The sequence below is a fragment of the Scyliorhinus canicula genome, chromosome 11 (genome assembly GCF_902713615.1).
Source record: "Scyliorhinus canicula chromosome 11, sScyCan1.1, whole genome shotgun sequence".
In the NCBI taxonomy this organism is placed as follows: Eukaryota; Metazoa; Chordata; class Chondrichthyes; order Carcharhiniformes; family Scyliorhinidae; genus Scyliorhinus; species Scyliorhinus canicula.
Window position 1 is genome coordinate 30,419,404 of NC_052156.1, and position 23,757 is coordinate 30,443,160.

At 44.0% G+C, this 23,757-nt stretch overlaps 1 protein-coding gene across 6 annotated transcripts in view; it reads left to right on the plus strand.

Moving 5' to 3' along the window:
- Nucleotides 1-3,200: 3,200 nt before the first annotated feature.
- Nucleotides 3,201-23,757, plus strand: part of LOC119973973 — a 30,051-nt gene continuing 9,494 nt past the window's right edge. The window contains exons 1-3 of one of the 6 annotated variants that reach the window (XM_038812696.1): nt 3,201-4,102; nt 10,488-10,573; nt 10,705-11,050. In XM_038812696.1, coding sequence (XP_038668624.1) covers nt 3,422-4,102; nt 10,488-10,573; nt 10,705 — 768 coding nt within the window. In that variant the 5' untranslated portion in view covers nt 3,201-3,421 and the 3' untranslated portion in view covers nt 10,706-11,050. Of the gene's footprint in view, nt 4,103-10,487; nt 10,607-10,704; nt 11,051-12,823; nt 13,428-13,975; nt 15,948-23,757 lie in introns of those variants that run through there. The other 5 variants (XM_038812693.1, XM_038812694.1, XM_038812695.1 and 2 more) reach the window with 5 other exon arrangements.

The following is a 23,757-nucleotide window of genomic DNA, read 5'->3' on the forward strand; positions in this document are numbered from 1 at the left end:
CAATTGGACTCGAAACGTTCGCTGTTTTCTCTCCCTACAGATGCTGCCAGACCTGCTGAGATTTTCCAGCATTATCTCTTTCGTTTCAGATTCCAGCATCCGCAGTAATTTGCTTTTATCCAGAGCTGAAAGAGAATGTTAAGCTTGTGAGCTCGGATGCGTTTAGGTACCTCCAGCTTTGAAATTTTGTTTGACGGACGTTCCTGATATTTCTGGTGGCACCGCCTTCAACTTTAGCGGACAGGACTTTTTCCTGCTCGGGGAAGGAAGAGGCTAGTTTGTCCGGCATATATGGACTGATTTTGGGGGAAATGTTGGTCTCGGTGAAGGGGATGAAGGCCAAATGGGAGGAGGAGCTAGGACTCATAGTGGAGGAGGAGGTTTGTGCCTCCGCACGGTGAACGCCATGTCATCCTGTTTAAGGCTGAGTCTGATCCAGCTCAAGGGAGTGTTTAGGTGTTTAGGGTGCACCTCACCAAGGCCAGAATGAGTTGTTTCTTTGAGGCGGTTGAGCTCTGTTTGAGAGGGCCTGTCAACCACATGCCCATGTTCTGGCTATTGTTTTTATTATTTGCTTTACTGTTATTGTTTGTAATTTGTGTCCTTTCTGTATGTTTATTGGGTGTAAAATGTTTAAAATTTTATTAAAATATTTTTAAAAAGTAATTTGGGTTTGTAATGCACCGTTGTGGTGACATGATCTCCTGACTTCCCAAATTTACACAGCTCAAGTTGTGTGCAATGGAATACGCACCACTTACCTAGATGCGTGCAGCTCTAACACCATTCTAGAAGCTTGACACCATCCAGAACAAAGCAGCCTGCTTGATGGGTACCCTATCACCCCCATTAAATATTCATTCTCTCTGCCATCAATGCACAGTGACACTAATGTTTACTACATACAAGTGTGCTTTAAAATTGCCATGCCTCCTTCCCCAACACCTTCCAAACCAATGACTTCTACCACCTAGAATAACAAGGACAGCAGATTCATGGGAACATGGCCCATATATTAACATTCTTTACTGTGGCTGGAACTGTCTGACAGCTTTGTGGGTGTACCAATTGCACATGGACAACAGTGGTTCAAAAAGGTGGCTCACTACCACCTTCCTGAGGGCAATTCGGGTTGGGCAATAAATATTAGCCTCCCCCGCAGGACGCACATGCCAGAAATGGTTAAAAAAGAACACGGATGTGAAAGTTTCTAAATAGTTGCAATTACTTTATTTCTTCTTTCTATCGGAAATATTACAACTGACGCAGATTGATGTTTACATATGTGTACTTTCCAACAGGGATCGGTAACTAATAATCCAGTGAGTACCCTGACAAATTTTGCCCCTTCTCTATTCCAGGGTGCCAATTATTCCCTTACTAACAGTTTACTCAGCATAGTTCAGATAGCAAAACTTGACACTTTCTATATTTGAGGATCTTTTTGGATCGTTTGAAAGATAGAACAGTATGCAAAGAGAAAAGTACAAAAGGTATGCAATCATAATAGTGTAGTAGAGCATATTCAGAATTAATAAACCAGAGTTCCAATGAGTTTATGTTTCTAATGCAGCCAATTGACAGTCCTATTCTAGTCAAGAGCCCAATGTAACAATCATTTCTGCTGGTCTGGGGAGCAGGTGAATCACTGCATATGCACGTTATTCCAAATTCTAGATCTTGGGATATCTTTCAATTATGGACAAAGTGGATTTTATCATGATTTCCAAGCCTGGATTGTCTTATTCATACAGGATTTGCATCCTAAATAACTATAGAATAAAGTACCTGGCAGTTCGATACCAGAGAGTAATGTTCCAGGGAGTAATGGAACTCTCATTTATTCCATTCCCGGCCGTCACAGTGACATTATATGAGCGGCACAGTGGTTAGCTCTGCTACCTCACAGTTCCAGGGACCTGGGTTCAATTCCGACCTCGGGCAACTCTCTGTGTGCAATTTGCACTTTCTACGCGTGTGTCTGTGGGTTTCCTCTGGGCGCTCTGGTTTCCGCCCACAATCCAAAAATGTGCAGGTTAGGTAGATTGGTTAGGTGGGGTTACTGGTTATGGGGATAGGGTGGAGGTGTGGGATTAAGTAGAGCACTTGTTCAAGGGCCGGTGTAGACTCAATGGGCTAAAAGGCCTCCTTCTGCACTGTTAATTTTATGATTCTTCTATAAATAAAAGCAAAATACTGCAGATGCTGGAATCTGAAACAAAAACAGAAAATGTTGGGTAAACACAGCAGGTCTGGCATTATCTGTGGAGAGAGAAACACAGTTAACTTTTGAGTCCACATGGCTCTTCTTCTGAGTTGAAGAGAGGAAGAAATGTGATGATTCCTATCATTCTGTTCACTTCTGTTTAAGGTCGAGTTATGGGCAGCACGGTAGTATAGTGGTTAGCACAATTGCTTCATAGCTCCAGGGTCCCAGGTTCAATTCCCAGCTTGGGTCACTGTCTGTGCGGAGTCTGCACGTTCTCCCCATTATTATTATTATTTATTTAGCCAATACAGATTCCTGAACTGATAGCCTCATTTAGAAACATAGAAAATAGGCGCAAGAGGAGGCCATTCGGCCCTTCGAGCCTGCTCTGCCATGCATTAGGATCATAGCTGATCATCCAACTCAGTAACCTGTTCCTTCTTTATCTTTTGATCCTTTAGCCCCAAGAGTTATATCTAACTCTTTGAAAACATATAATGTTTTGACCTCCACTGCTTTCAATGGCAACCAATTCCACAGGCCGACCACTCTCTGGGTGAAGACATTTCTCCTTATCTCAGTCCTAAATGGATTACCCGGTATCCTCAGACTGTGACCCCTGGTTCTGGCCACCCCCCCCCCCCCCCCATCATCGGGAACACCCTTCCTGTATCTACCCTGTCTAGTCCTGTTAGAAATTGTTGAATTTAAATTTGTAGGGAAGACTCTCCTCGGTAACGTATAGCATTCTTTTTGTGTCTTTCCAATATCTTAAATGATAATAAATGTAATGACAGAGGCTGTTGACACAATGATCTCTAATTGCCGAATGCCAGATTATTACTCACCGCTGGAAGCTTGTAATTGAAGCCTTCTGAAAATGATCTTTTGCTGACAATCCATTGGCTACACGACGTTCTGCTGCGAATGTTTTTGCATTTGAGGGTTGGGTTGCAAAATAGGCTGTGTGTGAGGAGCTTGCAAAAGGGACCAAGCTGCTTCGGGAAGCCTCCTTGGCGGGGAGTTCAGTTCAGATAAACTTTTGACCCCGGGTGGGGGGAATTGAGAGAATGGGAAGCGTAGATCTGGTGGGTGGGAGCTGGGAAACCGTGTGGGCAGCAGTCATTCCTCAAACAGGAGGGGCTGGGGAGGAGAAATAACTGCATTTCCAGCGGGGAGACTTGCCCTGGGCTGAACCAGCTGCTTAAAGGAATGGAGCGTGGACTGTACCCCGGGGAAGAGGCCCAGGAGGAAGGGGAACTCTCCTCGCTGCATGTCCAAGAAGCCCTGCCGCCTGCCAGCATCCTGCAAGAGGCAGAGACAGCAGACGGCAGCGACCTCCTCCTGCTCAATGTTGACGCTCCCAAAGTGGGAGTCACAGCCCCTGGGGGCAGCGAATCGGCGGAGACAGATGCTGAAGGTGGAGGGAGGGGATGTGAAGGGCTTCCCCAAGAGCCCGTGGGCAGGACTGGCCCGGCAGGAGGTGAGATTAGTGCCGATGTCCATTGCTTGAAGTCAGGCGAGGCAGACGGGGTCGGTGCAGAGAGTCAAGGCCAGGAACCCCCAGGGAGTGAGGCTGCCCCCGGTCCTTCCAACCCGCCAACTGAGCAACTTGCGGAGGAAACAAAGACCACTCGGGTTAAATATGCATCCGGCCAGGCTGAAGTCAGACTGCTGACTGACAAGTTAAATTGTTCCAACTGTCAGGTGGAGTTGCTGCAACTGGAGCTGGAGACTGAAAGGAAACGGAGCCGGCAGCAAACAGGCAGAATTGAAGAGTTGGAGAAGGAAGTAAGAAGTAACTTTGCTCTGATCAGAGTGCTCTCTGACTGCAAAAGCAAAGTGGAACAATTGGAGGAACTGAAACAATCATCTCAGGAACTGATATTTAAAGTAAGTGGCAGAGAACTAAGTGGAACATGTAACAGTACACACTGGGCCCAGCACAGGTTAAGAAGTGAAAGCTGCCAATCCAATCTACAGAACAGCTGCTATTCACTGGACTGGCCCCTTCATATTTATCTCCGGTGTATTGTTACATTTGTCATTGCTATTGTACGTTACAAGTTTTGAAGTACGTGTTTTTTTTTAACTTATAAGTGTGTGTGGCATGGCTTTCTAGCAATAACAGTATTCACATAGCTGCATAATTCCAAAGCAGATTGGAATCTGTCTATCTCTCTCACTCCACACATGCTGTTAGGCCTGCTGAGTTTTCCCAGCCCTGTCTCCTTTTATTTTAGCACAATTGCATATGGAGAATTCACCAAACCAAGCAGCTTCTGAAGTCCCCCCAGTGTAACAGTCAATTGATTCTTAAACGATCCCAGTATTTGGCCTCCACGACTTTCATAGAACCTCACAGTTGCAGAAGGAGGCCATTCAGCCCATCGAGTCTGCACCAACCCTTTGAAAGAGCACCTAGCCCAATCCCTATTCCCCCAACACCCCCCCCCCCCCCCCCCCACCAGCACCACCCACATAACCTTTGGACACTAAGGAGCAATTTAGCAAGGCCAATATCCATCTAACCCGCACATCTTTGGATGTGAGAGAAAACTGGAGTACCCGGAGGAAACCCACGCCGACACGGGGAGAATATGCAAACTCGACACAGACAGCCACCCAAGGTCAGAATCAGACCCCGGTCCCTGGCGCTGTGAGACAGCAGTGCTAACCACTGCACCACTGTGCTCTTCATATGAAGGTTTATTCCGCAAGTTTGATCAACTTGTTTGAAGGAGAATTTTAGTGATATCGTTTCCGAATTAGACCTGTCCTCTCCAGCTCCATTCAGCTCAATTCACAGGTATCTTTTGCCGCCAATGTTTAACTGACATGTAGAATCTAATAATCTAATAATCTTTATTATTGTCACAAGTCGGCTCACATTAACACTGCAATGAAGTTACTGTGAAAACCCCCCGTCGCCACATTCCGGCGCCAGTTTGGGTACACAGAGGGAGAATTCAGAATGTCCAATTCACCTAACAAGCATGACTTTCGGGACTTGTGGGAGGAAACCAGAACACCCGAAGGAAACCCACGCAGGGAGAACGTGCAGACTCCACACAGACAGTGATCCAAGCCAGGAATCGAATCTGGGACCCTGGCGCTGTGAAGCAAGTGCTAACCACTGTGCTACTGTGCTGCCCTCACCTTCCAAGCACTCCACAGTAATCTCTATCCTTGGGATTTAGGCACATTGCTCATTTCTCCAGCATATTGTAGTTCCCAAATGCCACAACAGTTCTGGCATCTTATTTGAATTTCGAGCATTTATTTAATAGACTTTCCGCCCCTCATATTACTCATTGTCCGCTTATAACTGGTCTCTAGATCATGTGAGTTTGCATTATTTCCTGCTTGATTACCTTGTACCCTACAGTGTACCTCATTCAGGAGCTTGTTTACTTCCTGTCCTCCTTGCACCTTTACTTGTCTAATTTAAATGATTTTCAATTGCTGTCTTGATATAATTCCAGGCAAACAGCTCGCCATCTTGTAAGTATTATAATTCTGACACACACGTTATTTTCCTGAGCAGAGTTACCAGTGATTTTAATCTTTGGCCCCGGCATCCTATATCTTTGTTCCTGGTTGTCCTCTCTAGTTTTCTTTTTTTTAAAATAAATTCATTTTTTCCAATTGAGGGGCAATTTAGCGAGGCCAATACACCTAGCCTGCACGTCTTTGGGTTGTGAGGCCGAAACCCATGCAAATACGGGAGAATGTGCAAACTCCACACGGTCAGTGACCCAGAGACGGGATTGAACCTGGGACCTCGGCGCCGTGAGGCAGCTGTGATAACCACTGCGCCACCGTGCTGCCCTAGTTTTCTGATTAGCTTTTCTTTCTGAGACCTCTACCATCTTATGGTGTTGACCAGTGCCTAGTACCTTTTACTTATTTATATATAATTTCCCATCTCCTTTAACAATTGTAATCCAGTTGAAATCTATGTTTCGTTGGATTTCCTCAGCACTCATCCCCCTGTAATTGACAATCATTGCCGGCTGTACTGTTCTCCAACCCCTGAAGATTCATTCGTGAGGTTTGATGCCATCCTGGTAATATCACTAATGTGAGGGGTGGCACGGTGGCACTGCTGCCTATGGCACTGAGGACCCGAGTTTGATTCCGGCCCTGGGTCACTGTCCGTGTGGAATTTTTACATTCTCCCCGTGATTGTGTGGGTTTCACCCCCACAACCTAAAAATGTGCAGGTTAGGTGAATTGGCCGCACTAAATTGCCCCGTAATTTTAAAAAAACAAGTGGGTACTCTAAATTTATTTAAAAAAGAAAAATAAATCACTAACATGAGATGATTCACTTGTTAAACCCAATATTACCCACCTGCTTTTGAAAATCTTCTCAGTTGTCAGCCCTTACAACGTTCTTGCAGATTGCTCTCTTTCTTTACGCTTACACATTATTAAAGGATTTTCTGCAGAATCATAGGATTGAATTTTGTGGAGGCAGCAGCATTGCCACTGCCAGAGTCCACAGCAGGAGGTGACCCCATTTCCACCAGCAGCAGAAACCGGGAGGGTGATGTTAAGGACAGTGGAGGTCCAGCAACACAGCAGGGACCATGCTGAGGAGACTATGGCAAGGCCACAATACCAGGGAGCGACCTCCTCACTGGCTGAGGAGGGGGAGGGGGTGCGTTAGCGAGGGTGCCAGAATTGGGGAAGCATGTCCTAGGGGTGGTGTGAGACATTGTGGTGTTGTTGCCTGAATGTTGGTCATTGACTACATGGGCCTTGATGGAATGCCCAAAATAAAGATGGACCCCATCAGGTTTCACCCAGTGGTCTCTCCACATGGAGAAGGGAACAGTCCTTAACTGACCACCTCAACCGGGCCTGCCGGAAAGTGGCCCATCTGCCACCTTGCCCGCTGCTGGCAAAATGGTATGGTGGCAGGAAGGTGGTGGGCATGCCCTCGCAACTAACTGCGCCACTCTCACTGGTGCAGAGGAGGATCACCAATACAATGCCAGAAAGAAGCTGAAAGCAAGAAAGTGGAGAGTGTGCAAGATCAATACTGGAGATCCACCCTGCCATTCATATGCACTATTGGGATTTCAGGGAGAAGGCCCCGTTAGGTGAAGGTGCAGGCTCCCAAAGGAGGTTTCATGGTTGCACGATGCTGAGCAACTTCATTCAAACAGGGGCAAGTCTGGACAGAATCCCTTTCATGAGCTGGAACCTCCTCACCACAGCTAGTGGGATCAGGGCCCTGTTGAACATTTTGTGTCTAAGTGGTTTCGGTTACAGGAATAACTAGCACAAGAACCTGGCAGTCAGTGCTCCTGGTGACATCCAGCCTGCTCTGCTAGCCTCCAATATGTTCCTGATTCTGATTCCCATTGCAGCTAGAATCTTCCTCTCTGTCGGACACTTGCTAACGAAATCGACAATATAGCACCCCCATGATTGTTGATTTTCTAGAAAGCTGAATAAATTTCATGGATTCCACCAGAGATTATTCCACTGCACATTTTGACTTACAATCTTCATACCTGCCACTATGATTCACTGAAGGGCAGCACGGTAGCATAGTGGTTAGCATAGTTGCTTCACAGCTCCAGGGTCCCAGGTTCGATTCCCGGCTGGGTCACTGTTTGTGCGCAGTCTGCACGTTCTCCCCATGTCTGCGTGGGTTTCCTCCGGGTGCTCCGGTTTCCTCCCACAGTCCAATGATGTGCGGGTTAGGCGGATTGGCCAGGCTAACTTGTCCTTAGTGTCCAAAACAATGTTAAGTGGGGGTCACTGGGTTACGGGGATAGGGTAGATACGTAGGGTGCTCTTTGTAAGAGCTGGTGCAGACTCGATGGGCTGAATAGTCTCCTTCTGCAATGTAAATTCTATGATTCTATGATCTGTTGGTATTTAATAATTTGGTATTCGCATGCCCAATGCTACTGATTTTAATTATTCCAGAATGAACCCACATTGCTGTCATCCAAAGTCTTTTACAGTGGGGAGTAGCACAGTTGCTGATATACAGAGAATAAGTCAAATTTCATGTTTAAATGTATTGTGGGACTTTTATTTGTGCTTTGGCAATTTAATTATTATGCAAACTGTAAATGGGATCGAGTTAGGAAATCGTGGCAGAGCATTGGCTGTTGCTAATATCTGGCATCATGAGATGCATACAAATGATTGGAAAATTGGAGCCCGAATGTCACTGGCCCCTATTTGGACCATCCAGTTCCCAACCTCCAAGTGTCTCCATTGTCACCTGGTCGCCATCTTTGTTCTTGCCCGCAGTAATTTTCTGTCCCCTATACAGTTTCTTCTTAAAATTCAATGAACAGAAAATCCTGGTGAAGACATACAGGACATCTTGATGACACAGCTGTGGCAGCAATCTATCAGTGGGTTTTCCATCACCTTTAGCAAATATAAATTTCCATATACTGATTACCCCTAAAACACAAAGTCTATAGTTAATGCAGGATTTAATTGTTTCATAGATTTCCTAAAAATGACAAAGCAAACAAATTAATTGAAAAAAATATTGTTCCCTACAGACATAAATAATTGTTGTCATGTGAGCCAGCAATAGGAAAAACAGCAGCTTATGGTCATGTTCACACATGCTGCCTTATTTCTGCCTCAGCAATAAATGCTGGCCTTGACCATGACCATGAGCAGGAAATTGAAAACACAACTGTAATTTACTTACATACCTTAACAAGTTATTTTAAATAAAAACTGGAGATTGAATCCTTAGTCTTTTGGCGAAAGCCAAGAAACTCCCAAATTTTCACAGGATGAGGTGGCACATTCTTTTTAATGTAGGACAGGGAATGATCCATAGCATCCACAGTATCCCTACAGTGGAGAAGGAGGCCATTCAGCCCATCAAGTCTACACCGATCCTTTGAAAGAGCACCCTATCCAGGCACCTGCCCTATCTCCATATTTGGATTTGCATTTGGATTTGTTTATTGTCACGTGTACCAAGCTACAGTGAAAAGTATTTTTCTGCGAGCTGATCAAACAGATCATTTAGTACATGAAAAGAAAAGAAAATACATAATAGGGCAACACAAGGTACACAATGTAAATACACAGACACCAGCATCTGGTGAAGGAGTGTAGTATTAATCAGGTCAATCCATAAGAGGGTCGTTTAGCAGCCTGGTAACAGTGGGGAAGAAGCTATCTTTGAGTCTGTTTGTTCTCAGACTTTTGTATCTCCTGCCCGATGGAAGAAGTTGGAATAGTGAGCAAGCCGGGTGCGAGGGGTCTTTGATTATGCTGCCCGCTTTCCCAAGGCAGCGGGAGGTGTAGTCAGAGTCAATGGATGGGAGGCGGGTTCGTGTGATGGACTGGGTTGTGTTCACTGCTCTCTGAAGTTTCTTCCGGTCTTGGGCCGAGCGGTTGCCATACCAGGCTGTGATGCTGCCAGATAGGATGTTTTCGATTATGCATCTTAAAAGTTGGTAAGAGTCAGTGTAGGCATGCCGAATTTCCTTAGTTTCCTGAAGAAGTAAAGGCGCTATTGTGCTTTCTTGGTGGTAGCGTCGACGTGGGTGGACCAGGACAGAGTTTTGGTAATGTGCGCACCTAGGAATTTGAACCTGCCAACCATTTCAATTTTCCCGTAACCCGGCCTAACCTGTGCATTGTTGGACATGAAGGACAATTTAGCATGGACAATCCACCTAACCTGCACATCTTTGGGCTGGGAGGAAACTGGAGCACCAGAGGGATACCCACGCTGACATGGGGAGAAAGTGCAAACTCTGCACAGTCACACAAGGTCAGAATTGAATCCGGAATTGTGCCACGGTGGGGGGGGGGGGGGGGGGGGGGACTTCGGGGGGGGGGGGGACTTCGGGGGGGTGGCGATCTCTGTCGGGGGAGAACCCTGAGACCTCTGAGATGTGGCCTGGGTGCCATTTGGCTGTAGCGCTGATCGGGGCCCTCCTTAAAGATGGCACCTCGATCTGTTTGAAACGGGTTACCAGCTCTAAGAGGACCAGTCTCGCCAGAGTGATGGTGTTAACTACACTCCACTCACTTTTATTTTCTAAGAGGCTCAAGATTCCATGACCATCGGCGCGATTCACTCTGTTTTTCTCACCGAGACTGACACGTTGCCATTTCCTGGTAAGATTCTACCCAAAAGATTGATACCAAATTTGAAAGAAATGAAAATGATTGCGTGGGTTATAAGTTTAGAGAGGCACAATTACTTTTTTTATTGTTAAGATCATGTATTCTTTAACACTATGGCTTATTTGTGTTTCTGTAGATTTTTCTTTCAGGCCTTTATGAAAACACTGATAATCGAACAAAGATTAATCTGAGAATTAAATACTACAAAAAAAGGAATCAATGGTAAAATAAATGGAAATGTATCTATCTGGATTTTCAGTCTGTCAGTGAACAATTATGAATAAAATGAACTATTTAAGTCAATATCAGTAATACCATCTGTCAAATTTTAAAGACAATTACATTATTTTCAGACTAGGTTTTCTGTGGAAAAAATGTCCTGGGGACGTTTTCAACCAGTTGAATTTCCTTAGTGAAAAAAGAAATCATTTCTACATTAAAGACATTTTGGTATTAAAATATTGTTTTATTCCAAAACAATTATTATTTTTTGCTTTTCACTTTTCAAAATATCGTGAGCTCATTTTACCCAGCTGTTTCTTTAAAAAGTAAAGATGAAAGTTGAGCCAGTGGCATTTTGTTGGTTCTAGTTAAACCTGTACTGAAAAAAAATGATCCAGGATCATTAATAAAATCAGAGAAACACTGATTATGTTCAAGAACTTGGAGGATTCTTCTTCACAGGCTTTTCATTCACACTGAAGTGAATTATACAATAACCTTTTCCTTATAATCATTGGAAGCTGATAATAAAGATTTTCAAATTACTTAGATGTATCGTTGAAATTATTATTATTTTTTTTTCATTTAGAGTACCAAATTCATTTTTTCCAATTAAGGGGCAATTCTAGCATGGCCAATCCACCTAGCCTGCACATTTTTGGGTTGTGGGGGTGTTCAAATTAAAGAGCGCAAGAGATCGTTTTGCTCATTTTAAGTAGTAAAATCAGGATTTAAAAATGTTCAAAAAGGTAGTTATCAAAAGTAGTTGTCAAGATTTGAAAAATTTCTACATTGAGGGGTATATTCATCGTAATCTTTTCTTACCGAAATTTAACCTGCACAGCTCATGAATTTGGTTTCCAAATCTTGCTCACTAGTTTTCTATCTATCTGTTCAAACATATAAACATAGCAGTATTTTGATTGAAATCGCTGAGCTGTCCTTCACCATTTTAAGAATAGTACTGACTGCATGTTCTAAGTTCATCATATTGGGCTGATGTGCTAGTGTCTCAAATCTTTATCAATAATGCCATATTGCATCTATTACATGAAGAAAATATTGATTCTCCAATGCTGTATGAAGTTTGATTTAGTCAGAAATGCAAAAGCAGTAAAGATTCCTGCTGAGCGTTCCCAGCATTTTACAGATTTTCAGCATCCACAATATTTGTTTTTTAATATCAATAAAGATACTTGCTAGGGCAGTACGGTGGCGCGGTGGGTTAGCCCTCTGCCTCATGGCACCAAGGTCTCAGGTTCAATCCCTGCTCTGGGTCACTGTCCGTGTGGAGTTTGCACATTCTCCCTTACTCTGCGTGGGTTTCGCCCCCACAACCCAAAGATATGCAGGGTAGGTGGATTAGCCATGCTAAATTGCCCCTTAATTAAAAAAAATAAATTGGGTATTCTAAATTTAAAAAATAAAATAAAGATACTTGCTAGGAGTAAGACCCGAAAATGTTAGGAAATACTCATTGGGTCGGGAAATATCTGTGGAGTGAGAAACAGCCAAAAGTCCCACATCCAACCTCCAGTGTGGGCGCTGGTTACTGTCTTTACTAACCTGCAGGTCAACCCAGTGCGGAGCATGGTCTGAGATTGTAATCGGCGAGTACCCCGTGTCCACTATGGAGCGAGAAACAGATAAATGGGGCAGAACTTTCATTCTGCTGAGACGGTTGGACCCGAGGCTAGTGGGGCAGGAACTTCCCACTCCCTGCTGGCTTCCTGCTTGGTCCCAACACCAGAATAAAATTTCAGTCTAGTGTTTCGGGCCAATTACCTTTCCCCAGACCTACTTGCATTTCTGTGATTGTGGAAGATATGATACGGAACGGCACGATGGCACAGTGGTTAGGACTGCTGCCTCATAGTGCCAGGACCTGGGTTCAATTCCGGACTTAGGCAACTGTGTGGAGTTTTAATGTTCTCCCTGTGTCTGCGTGAGTTTCCTATGGGTGCTCCAGTTTCCTACCACAGTCCAAAGATGTGCAAGTTAGGTGGAGTTATGGGGATAGGGCAGGGAAGTGGGCCCAGGTAGGGTATTCTTTTAGAGGGTCAGTGCAGACTCGATGGGCCAAATGGCCTCCTTCTACACTGGAGGGATTCTATGGAGTATGGACGTTAATAGTGGCATAGCCTGTAGAGATATGCCAGCAAAGTGTGCAACAAATCACAGGAGTAAACATTTTCAGGAGCAAAGTTAAACAAAGCACATTTAATTGTAGTAATTGTGTTTTTTCTCCAGTTTAAGGAATCCAAAGAGACCGCAATTCATTTAAGGGAGAGAATTACAGAGTTAGAGTTTCAGCAAGCCATTAACGAACAAAAGATAAAAGAGCTTATGGATCAACTGTCCCAATGTACAAAAACTACCGAGACAAAAGATGAAGTGAAGAAGCAGCCAGAAGAGCTGTTAAACCATCAGTCCCTCAGCAGAGTGAGAGGACAGATAGTCCACACACAAAATGAATCCATACATCACCGGAGACAGCATGTTTCCCATTTCAGTACGCCAGCTACAAATATTTCAAAAGCCTGCATCATCCTATGACTGAAAGAAAACAAAGTAAATTCAGTTGTACATGGGCATTTAAAGTTTGAAGTACAATAACCATAATATCATTCCATTTCAAACTTTAAAATGCCAACTTGGCTCAGTTGATAGCACGAGAGTCAGAAGATCTTGGATTCAATCCTACAGTGGTGACAATTATATAATTTTGTCCAATTAGAGTAATAATGATGTTACTGAACTGGACTCAGATACCATATTACCACTGTCTGTGCAAGAAACATAATTCCCTATTGAATGCAAAATTCATCTTGTAAGTATTTACAATGTACAAGGTCATGCCCATTCTTTTTTAAAAATATTTTTTATTCTCCTTTTTCACCAAATTTACACCCACCAACAATAAACAATAATCAGTAACAAATATGTCAATCCCCATATCAATAACAACGATCCCATCCTCCCACCAAACCCCAAACATTAGCCTGCATGTTCACATAAACAAACGATAAAAAGGAATTGGGGATCACCCATAGTCGCCATTAACACACACAGCCCCCCTCCCCTCAACCCTCCCACCCACCCGCCCCAACTAATGTTCGATGTTATCCAGTTCTTGAAAGTTCACAATGAATAATGCCCATGAATTGTAGAACCCCTCCATCCTTCCCCTCAATTCAAACTTAACCTTCTCAAGAGTCAAGAATTCCAATAGGCCACGCCAGGGCACAGGATGAAGAGGTTGCTCTCCAATCTATCAGGATCCGCCTTTGGGCGATCACCAGGCAAAGGCTACAACAGCCCATTCTTTTTAAATGACACATTTCCCTCTTATCTCTCTGTCTCTCCTTCTGCCCTTCCAAATGTGTGCTTCTGTTTTTTCAGATGGAAAATTGGGTGACTGTTTGTACTGATTGGATGCCATCAATGCTGCTCTGTACCACTGGACAAAAGGACTGTTTTGTGGAGTAGGATAAGCCACATAATAATGCTTGACATTTTCTCAAACGGAGTTGCTACCCTGACCTGAGCTGACAAAAAATTCATAATATATATCCATAACGCTGAGCTCAGCTGTCAGTCAAAGCCAACCTTGGAGTAAGATAATTCATCATTCTACTGCTGGAGTTACTTGGGTGCTTGATACTGAAGCTTTTAAAATTTATCTTATGAAATTTGACAAAGATTTGTTTTCCTTTTGTGATTCTGGACAGTGACTGTTCAGAATGGAATAATTGTCGATGATTTAACTTTCCAATCTTGTGCACATTTTTTTGCCTTTTTCGTACTGCAGCAAATGCTGATATTATTATGGCTGCCTTAATTCTCCCATGATCTTGATATTTATGCAAGTTAACATTCTAAAGACTCGAATATGTCTGTCCTGTTAAGTTTTATAATCAATTGCTCAAAGAGAATGGTAATTTTCATGTATGACTGATTTACTGAATCTATAACCATGGTGTATTATCACACCAATCCCTCTGCAGTCTTTGACAACATTTGTCACATTATCTAATTCCACTGTCCTCTTAGTATAACCATCCTACTTGGCTCTACTTTAACCTATCTGATCCTAGACAATGACCACCCATCTATATCTATATCATTCTATAACAGGTTATTGAGTTGGATGATCAGCCAAGATCATAATGGACGGCAGAACAGGTTTGAAAGGGTGATTGGTCTCCTCCTGCTTATTTACTATTTTTCTATCCCTCTTCAATATCTCAGTCAAAACCATGAAGCGATCAGGAACAAAGTGATTCTAATGGAACTAAGCATGAGTATGCAGTTTATTGATCATCAAGCCCTATTGATAGTTTGCACCATCAATGTCCTGATAATTAGGAGGCCAATGGAGCAGTAATTGGCCAGGTTAGATTTATCCTATGTTTCTAAGCAGATCATACATACCTGAGCAATCTTTAAGATTGTTGGGCAGATACCTCACATCACAGTTATAATGAAACAGACTGACCGAGGGAGAAACTAGTTCTTGTACACAGGGTCATCAACACTTCAGCTGGAATGTTGTTAGGAGCTTGTGTCTTATTTCTTATGTCCAGCACACTCAGCCAATACAATGTAATTTGGAGTGGACTGAATTGGGAGGACAGTGGCATCCATGATAGTGAGGACCTCTCAGACACAAAGTAGGATTGTCCACTGAAACATTTTGGCTGAAGTTCTTCACAAAGACTGATCTCTTGCACAGATGCTGGAATACATGGTGATTATGATGATGTTCACGTTAGTTGCCTAGATGTATACATTGTAGTGTAGGGTTACATTTTAGTTGTGGAACTGTCTAACTCGAACTATACTCTTTTTGTGTTTCATTTCCAGGTTTTCCCATGTAATGGCCACAGGCACACCTTTTGATACTCCTCTAAGCCTACCACCCTAACCCTAACCCAATCAAGGTTGGTCTCTTGACTTGATAGTAATCAAGGGGCTGGTTTAGCACACTGGGCTAAATTGCTGGCTTTTAAAGCAGACCAAGGCAGGTCCACAGCATGGTTCAATTTCCGTACCAGCCGCGCCGGAATGTGGCGACTAGGGGCTTTTCATAGTAACTTCATTGAAGCCTACTTGTGACAATAAGCGATTTTCATTTAATTTCATTTCTAGTCGTAAGGGATGTACCAGACTTTGAGGTTACCCCCGCTATACATCCAAAACTCTGCTGCCCATCTCATAACTCACATCAAGTCCACTTTGCTTGTCACCTCTCTGCTCGCTGCCCACGTTGACGTCTAGTTAAAGCAATGTCTTGATTTTAAAATTCTCATTCTTGTTTTTTATTTCCTCCATGGCTTCACTCCTCCCCATCTCTGTAACCTCCTTGAGGCCAACAACCTTCCAAAATATCTGCACTCCTCTAATTCCTCTTTGTGGGCAGCATTGTAGCACAAGTGATTAGCACTGTGGCTTCACAGCGCCAGGGCCCCAGGTTCGATTCCCCGCTGGGTCACTGTGCGGAGTCTGCACGTTCTCCCTGTGTCTGCGTGGGTTTCCCCCGGGTGCTCTGGTTTCCTCCCACAGTCCAAAGACGTGCAGGTTAGGTGGATTGGCCATGTTAAATTGCCTTTAGTGACCAAAAAAGGTTAGGAGGGGTTATTGGGTTACGGGGATAGGGTGGACGTGAGGCTTAAGTGGTTTGGTGCAGACTTGATGGGCTGAATGGCCTCCTGCACTGTATATTCTATGTGATGCGACCATCAATTCAACCAGAGACATGAGTTGAAGTAAACTGTGACTTTAATCGGCTTACAACTGAGCTTGCCTGCGACTATGCTGAACTGGAGGCGGTCTCGCAGGACTGCAGCACTTATACTTCCTGAAGGGGGTGGAGCCTAGGGTGGAGCCCTGTACATGCTCCTCATTTCCCCCTGTGGGCAGAGCCGACAACGGCTCACAGATGGAGCCCACAGGGACACAGTAATGTACAGTGTGAATTATAGTGGTTACACATTCACCACACTATGCCTTCAGTTCCCTGAGCCCTTAGCTCTGGAGTTCCCTCTCTGCCCTTCTCCATCTCTCTACCTTGCTTTCCTCCTTGGAGATACTCTTTAAAACCTACCTCTTTGACCAAGCTTTTGATAAACTGCCCTAACATTTCCCTATGTGACTCAGTGTTATATTCTCTTTTATAATATCCCTGTGAAGTACCTTACGATATTTTATTACATTAAAGGCACTATATAAATATACATCATTGTTGTTAGAGGTTGTGGAACTACACATTTATTGCGAATGACCACACAGCATCTCATAGATACTTAACATTGCTGTCAGCTTGAAACTAAGTACAATAGACCTATGGTATACACTCCAAATAATGTCCTTATTGTGGAAATGAATATATAGTCAGCTAATCCAAAACTCTACTGCTCATATCTTATCATACATGAAGTTCATCTCATCCATAATGTTCATCATCACTTGTCTACATTGGCACCTGGTTCCAACATCCTACATTGAAAATCTTCCTTCTTGATTGAATACCTCCACAGCCTCACTCTTTCATAGAATTTACAGTGCAGAAGGAGGCCATTCAGCCCATCACTTCTGCACTGGTCCTTGGAAAGAGCACCCTATTTAAGCCCACACGTTCATCCCATCCCCCTAACCCCACCTAACCTTTTTATTTGGAAACAAGGACAATTTAGCATGGCCAATCCAACTAATCTGCATCTCTTTGGACTGTGGGAGGAAACCGGAGCACCAGAGGAAACCCACGCAGACACGGGGAGAACGTGCAGATTCCGCAGACAGTGACCCAAGCCGGGAATTGAACGTGGGACCCTGAAGCTGTGAGGCAACAATGCTAACCACTGTGCAACTGTGCTGCCCATTCTTCCCATCTGTAGCCCTCTCCCATCGCGAGTCACCCAACTTTGGTGGATATGCATTCGGTCAACCAATTAATGAGCAACCCAGGCACACAATAATTTACACTGCTGTAGTAACTTTGCTTGGTAAGATTGTGGACCCAGAAATGTATATTATGTACACATTTCAACTCGTTGTAAGGTGCAGAGGTACATTAACTGGTAACAGCATCAGTCACTGATTAGCAAAAATATCAACTATCAAACTGCATTATGCAAAGGTAGTTTTTAAACATAATTAACTGTACATTCAGCAAGATTTTGCCATTTGATCAGCTGTGACCCTAGCCAAGCTGTTCCAGTCTAGCTATAACACTGGCATCTACATGCCATTGTGGAAAATTGCATGGAATGTCCTGTTCACAAAACAATAAGACAAATCCAACCCGGCCAAGGAGCACACCATTAGTCCACTCTCAATTATCAACTAAGTGAAGGAAGGTGCAGCCGACAGCAATTTCAAGCAACACTCACTCACCAATAACCAGCTCACAAATGCTCAGTTTAGGTTACGCCAGGACCACTCAGCTCCAGACCTTATTACAGCTTTGGTCAAAACATGGGTAAAATAACTGAGTTCCAGTGATAGTGACAGCCCTTTGCATTCAACCAAGGAGTCCTAATAAAATTGAAGCCAGTGAGAATCTGGGGAAAAATTCCACTGGCTGGCATCATACATAGCACAAAGATAGATGATTGTGGTGGTTGGAGTTAATCATCTGAGCCCCAGGAATTGACTGCTGATTATCAGGGCACTGTCCTAGGCCCCAACCATCAATAACCTTCCCTCAATCATAAGTCCAGAAATGTATATGTTCACTGATGAATCCATAGTGTTCAGTGCCATTTGCAACTATTCATATAATGAAGCAGTCTGTGAGCACATGTAGCAAGACTTGGCAGATGTTCAGACTTTGGCTGCTAAGTGGCAAATAACATCTGTGCCATACAAAGTGCTAGGTAATGACCATCTCCACAAGAGAGAATCTAACCATATCCCTTGACACTCAAATGCATTAGCATCACGGAATCCCTCATTATCAACATCAAGGGGTCACCGTTGACCAGAATCATTAATTGAACCAGCCACAAAAAACTATAGCTACAAGAGCAGTTCAGAGACTGGGAATCCTGCGGTGAGTAACTCACCTGATTCCCAAAGCGTTTCCATCATATCTACAGGACATAAGTCGGGAGTACTGCCCACTTGCCTGGTGAGTGCAGCTCCATTCAAGAAGCTCCAAATCTTCCAGGACAAAACAGCCTATTTGATTGGCGCCCTATCCACTACTGGTACATTGTGGCAGCAGTGTGTACCATCTACAAGATGTACCACAGCAACTTACCAAGACTCCTCCGATAGCACCTTCCAAACCAGTGACTTCTATTACCTAAAATAACAAGGACAGCAGGTGCATGGGCACACCAAGTTATGTACAGACTTGGCTTGGGAATATTTTGCCTTCAACTTTGGCATAAATCCTGGCAATCCCACCCTAATAGCACTGTAGATATAACTACTGCACACACACCCCAGCAGTTCAAGAAAGCTGTTCACCTTCTCAAAGGCATTTGGCAATGAGCAATAAGTGTCAGCTTTTTAAAAAAAATTAGAGTACCCAATTATTTTTTTTCCCAATTAAGGGGCAATTTAGCGTGACCAATTACCTAACCTGCATATCTTTGGGTTGTGGGGATTAAACCCAAGCAGACATGGGGAGAATGTGCAAACTCCACATGGACAGTGACCCAGGGCCGGGATTACGAACCCGGGTCCTCAGCGCCGCAGTCCCAGTGCTAACCACTGCACCACATGCCACTCCTAATAACTTTACCAGTGATGCCCACATTCCATGACTGAAGAAAAAAACCCACCAACTTAATCTCAAACCAACCATTTTGTTTATAACAGAAATCATTAATATCCAACACAATACCAAACGTAGAGCGCTCTATTTTACAACACAGGTTTTGCAAAAACTTGGCAAACTGGTTTCTCATTAAATGAAACAGCACTCTGACGAAGAGCCATATAGGCTTGAAATGTTAACTCTCTTTCTCTCCCCATAGATGCTGCTGGGTTTTTTTCCAGCATTTTCTGTTTTATTTTGGATTTCCAGCATCCACAGTATTTTGCTTTTATTTTAGGTTTCTGATTAATCAGTTTGTAGATGGTCAGATCTGGTAATTCAGTATTGCATTGGTTGGTAGCTAGTGTGCAGGTTGCCCCTAGATATCTTCAGCCTCTTCCTGAAAGGAACAAGTTTTGATAAAAACTTAGAATCTTTCCTGATTTAATTAATCTTAAAATTAAATGATTAATTTAGAACACATTTTTAATTGGATTGCTTTCGATCTATTTAATTTGAACTCTTTAGTCCTGTCTAAAACATGTTAAGAGTATAAGTGTACTCAGCTTGAATGGGTGCCCTCTCTAGTCTTTCATCAGTGTAATGTTTCTTTCATGACAGCAGAGCTATTAGTGGTTTATACTTTGCAGATGGCCAGGGAGTAATGTGATAGTCACTGATCTAAACCTGTCTTTCTAACGTTGTCAGTAAGTATTCAGATATCAGCAAAACAAAAATAATTTACAACCATTGATGGCTTCAACGACAGCTCAAATCCAATTTACTTCAAGTCCAAGCAAAATCAAAGTCAGGAAAAAGGGGTTCAGGTGAAATTTCAGGACACTAAACATTGGCCTGCATGTTCTGCCCATAAAATGTGGTTTTATTTTTTAAAACGGAGTGCAGTGGTGGAATTTATTCGACCCATTCATTTTCTCCTTCCCTTGCTGGGTACTGATCCAGAGGCCCCTGCTGTGCTCTGGCACCTTGCACAAATACCCATGGAGTTTTACGTGTGAGCCTCAACAGTAATCGCTGACAGGCTTTTCAACCATAGGGGTAACACAGCTGATCTAAGTACTGTCACAATTTCAGCAAGGACTACAATAATAATCGGCAACAAAGCCCTGGCTGGTATTCTTCTGTTCCCAGCCTGGTCTGTTGACACAAATTCTCACATGCCCAGGTAAGATCAGGTATTGGGTATTAAACCCGGGACTTTTCCAGTCTGAGTAATTGCAAGGAAGCAGTGTTTTTTTTTTTAAAACTAGCTACACTTTGAATTTTATACACAATGTATATAATATTAAATTTGAGGCAATTTTCTAATAATAATAATAATCTTTATTGTCACAAGTAGGCTTACATTAACACTGCAATGAAGTTACCATGAAAAGCCCCCAGTCACCACATTCCGGGTACACTGAGGGAGAATTCAGAATGTCCAAATTACCTAACAGCACGTCTTTCAGGACTTGTGGGAGGAAACCGGAGCACCTGGAGGAAGCCCACACAGACACGGGGAGAATGTGCCAACTCCATACAGACAGTCACCCAAGCTGGGAATCGAATTTGGGACCCTGGAGCTGTGAAGCAACAGTGCTACCCACTGTGCTACCGTGCCGCCCATCTACAGATTTATCTACAGATTCATACTATTTCCCCTTTAATGCAATGTAGTTTTTGGTCACACTAATTTAATTTCTGTGCCAGTTTTGACAAAGTTGTTACTTCAAACGCCATGTTAATATTCAACCATAATGTTGCCGAATCACAGAACGATTACAACACCAAGATTATTAAGCCCATTGTGTTCATGCCAGCTCTTTCCAAGAGCAACTCAGCTAATCCACCCTATCCCTTGATCCTGCAAGTTCCCTTCAGGCTCTTCTCCAGTCTGCTTTTGAAAACCTTGGTTGTAACTGCCTCCCCCACACACTCAGGTGATGTATTGCAGATCCTAACCACTTGCTTTCCACATGTTGCCAACCAGCTTTATTCAATGTCCTTTGGTTCTCAACCCTCCCACCAGTGGAAACAATTTCTGCCCCTCTATTCTGTTTTGAACCCTCAAATAACAATCATCAAATCACCTCTCAACCTCTCAGGAGGACTACCCATCCTCTCCAATCTATTCTATAAATGAAGCACCACATCCCTTAAACCATTATTGTATGTCTTTTTCGACTCTCTTAAGTGCCTTCACATCCTTCTTAAAGTGCAGTACCCAGAATTGGACACAATTCTCCAATTGAGGCCAAAATAGTGCTTTATAAAAGGTTGGTCATAAGTTTCTTGCTTTGTACACTGTAACTATTTATAAAGCCTAGGGTCCAGTGTGCCTTTTCAACCGTTTTCTCAACCTACCCCTGCCATGCCACCATCAACATTTGAGTATATATATATATCCCAGGTCTCTGTTCAAATGCCCAGTTTAGAATTGTGCCCTTTATTATATACTGCCTCTCCCAGTTCTTCCCACAAATTGTACCACTTTGCACTTCTCTGCATTAAATTTCAGCTGCCACACATACGCCCATTCCACCAGACTTTCTATGTCCTCTTGACGTCTATCACTATTCTTCTCATGGTGCACAATATTTCCAGTTTTGTGCTACCTACAAATTTTGATATTGTGTCCCACATTAAGAAAAGCAATGCTTCTTTTTTTGAATAAATAATTTTATTGAGGTATGTTCAGCATATAAAACAATGACATTGTACAGTACTGTACAGAAAGAAAAGCAAATATAGAAAAGCAATGCTTCTTGAACTGTCTTCTGGGGGATCCTAGTGTAGATCAACTCCAGTTCAAAGAACAACTGTTCATTACTATGTTTTGTGTCACACAGCCAACGTCATATTCATGTTGCAACATTGACTTGTATTTCATGGACTTCAGTTTTTTCTGGCAAGTCTGTTAGGTGGCAATTTACCAAATACCTTTTGAAAGTCCATATACAGCCCATCAATTGCATATCCCCACGAATCATCTGTCACCTCATTAAATAAAGTCAAATCAGTTAGTTTGCTTTAAACAAATCTGTACTATTCCCCCCCCCCCCCCCCCCCCCCCCCCCATTAAATCCACATTCATCTGAGAGACTATTTTGTCCCAGCTTATTGTCTCTAAAAGCATTCCCACCATCGAGGTTTAACTGACTGGTCTGTTGTTGCTGGGTTTATCCTTGCAGTTTTTTGAATGTGGTGAATGTATTCACCTAATACCTGTATGATACTGTAACCTATGACTTGGAAGTGGTGATATGAGCTGCTTCCAGGTACTGTACTGTAACCCCGGTAGGGCTCCGCCTCAGGCTCCGCCCTCACCGGGGCCATATGTAGACCGGCCACCTGTGGGCGGCATCCATCTGTACTACCGACTCTGGCTAGGCAAGTTCATGACTAATAAAGCCTAATGTTCACTCCCTCTCTCTGCCTCTCGGTGAATTGAAGGTATAGCAATTTATTAGTCATAGACAGCACTATGGAAGCCGCTCTAAAGCCAGACAGGCTCGAACTCAACACCCGCCCATCCAAAGCCAAAGAAATATTCGAACATTGGCTTCGATGCTTCGAGGCCTATCTCGACTCCTCCACAACGCTCCCACAGAGACTCTCAAGCTGCGACTCCTCCACGCTCAGGTGAGCCATCGCATCTCAGTAATGATCGAGAAAGCGGCCACGTATGAGGCAGCAGTTGCAACTCTCAAGGCATACTTCGTGAAGTCCGTAAATGAGGTATTCGCCAGACACCTCCTCACTACTCGCCATCAACACGGCGGAGAATCGCTGGACGAGTATCTGGAAACCCTGACCCTACCCACGAGGAACTGCAGCTATCGAGATGTGATGGCGGAAGAACACATGAGCTCACAGATCCGGGACACCTACGTGGCGGGGGTCCGCTCGAACTATATCAAGCAGCGTCTGCTGGAAAACGGAACCTCCGAACTGCGGGACACAGTAAAACTAGCAACCTCATTAGAGGTGGCCTACCAGAACGTCAGTGCATTCCCCACAGCCTGGCGAACCCCTCGTGGACACCCCCATCGTGGCCCCCGTCGGACCCGACTACGTCGCAGGCCTGTGCCGCACATCTACCAGCCCAGCCCGGGGAACTGCAGTGCTACTTCTGCGGCCAGGGCCAACACCCCCGGCAGCGCTGCCCAGCCTGCACAGCGACGAGCCGCGATTGTGGGAAAAAGGGGCCCTTCGCTAGAGTCTGTCATATGCCGACCTAACGCTGAGAAATCGAAAACGCACCAGGCCCGACCCATGGACTCACAGCCCCACAGACCCCGCAATGCGGCTGCATGCCTGCCCGGACCGCCCCCGTCAGATGCGTCATTGGCATCGTGCGACTCGTGCATGCCGCCATCTTGGTTGCTGGCCCCAACCGACACGTGTGACTCAT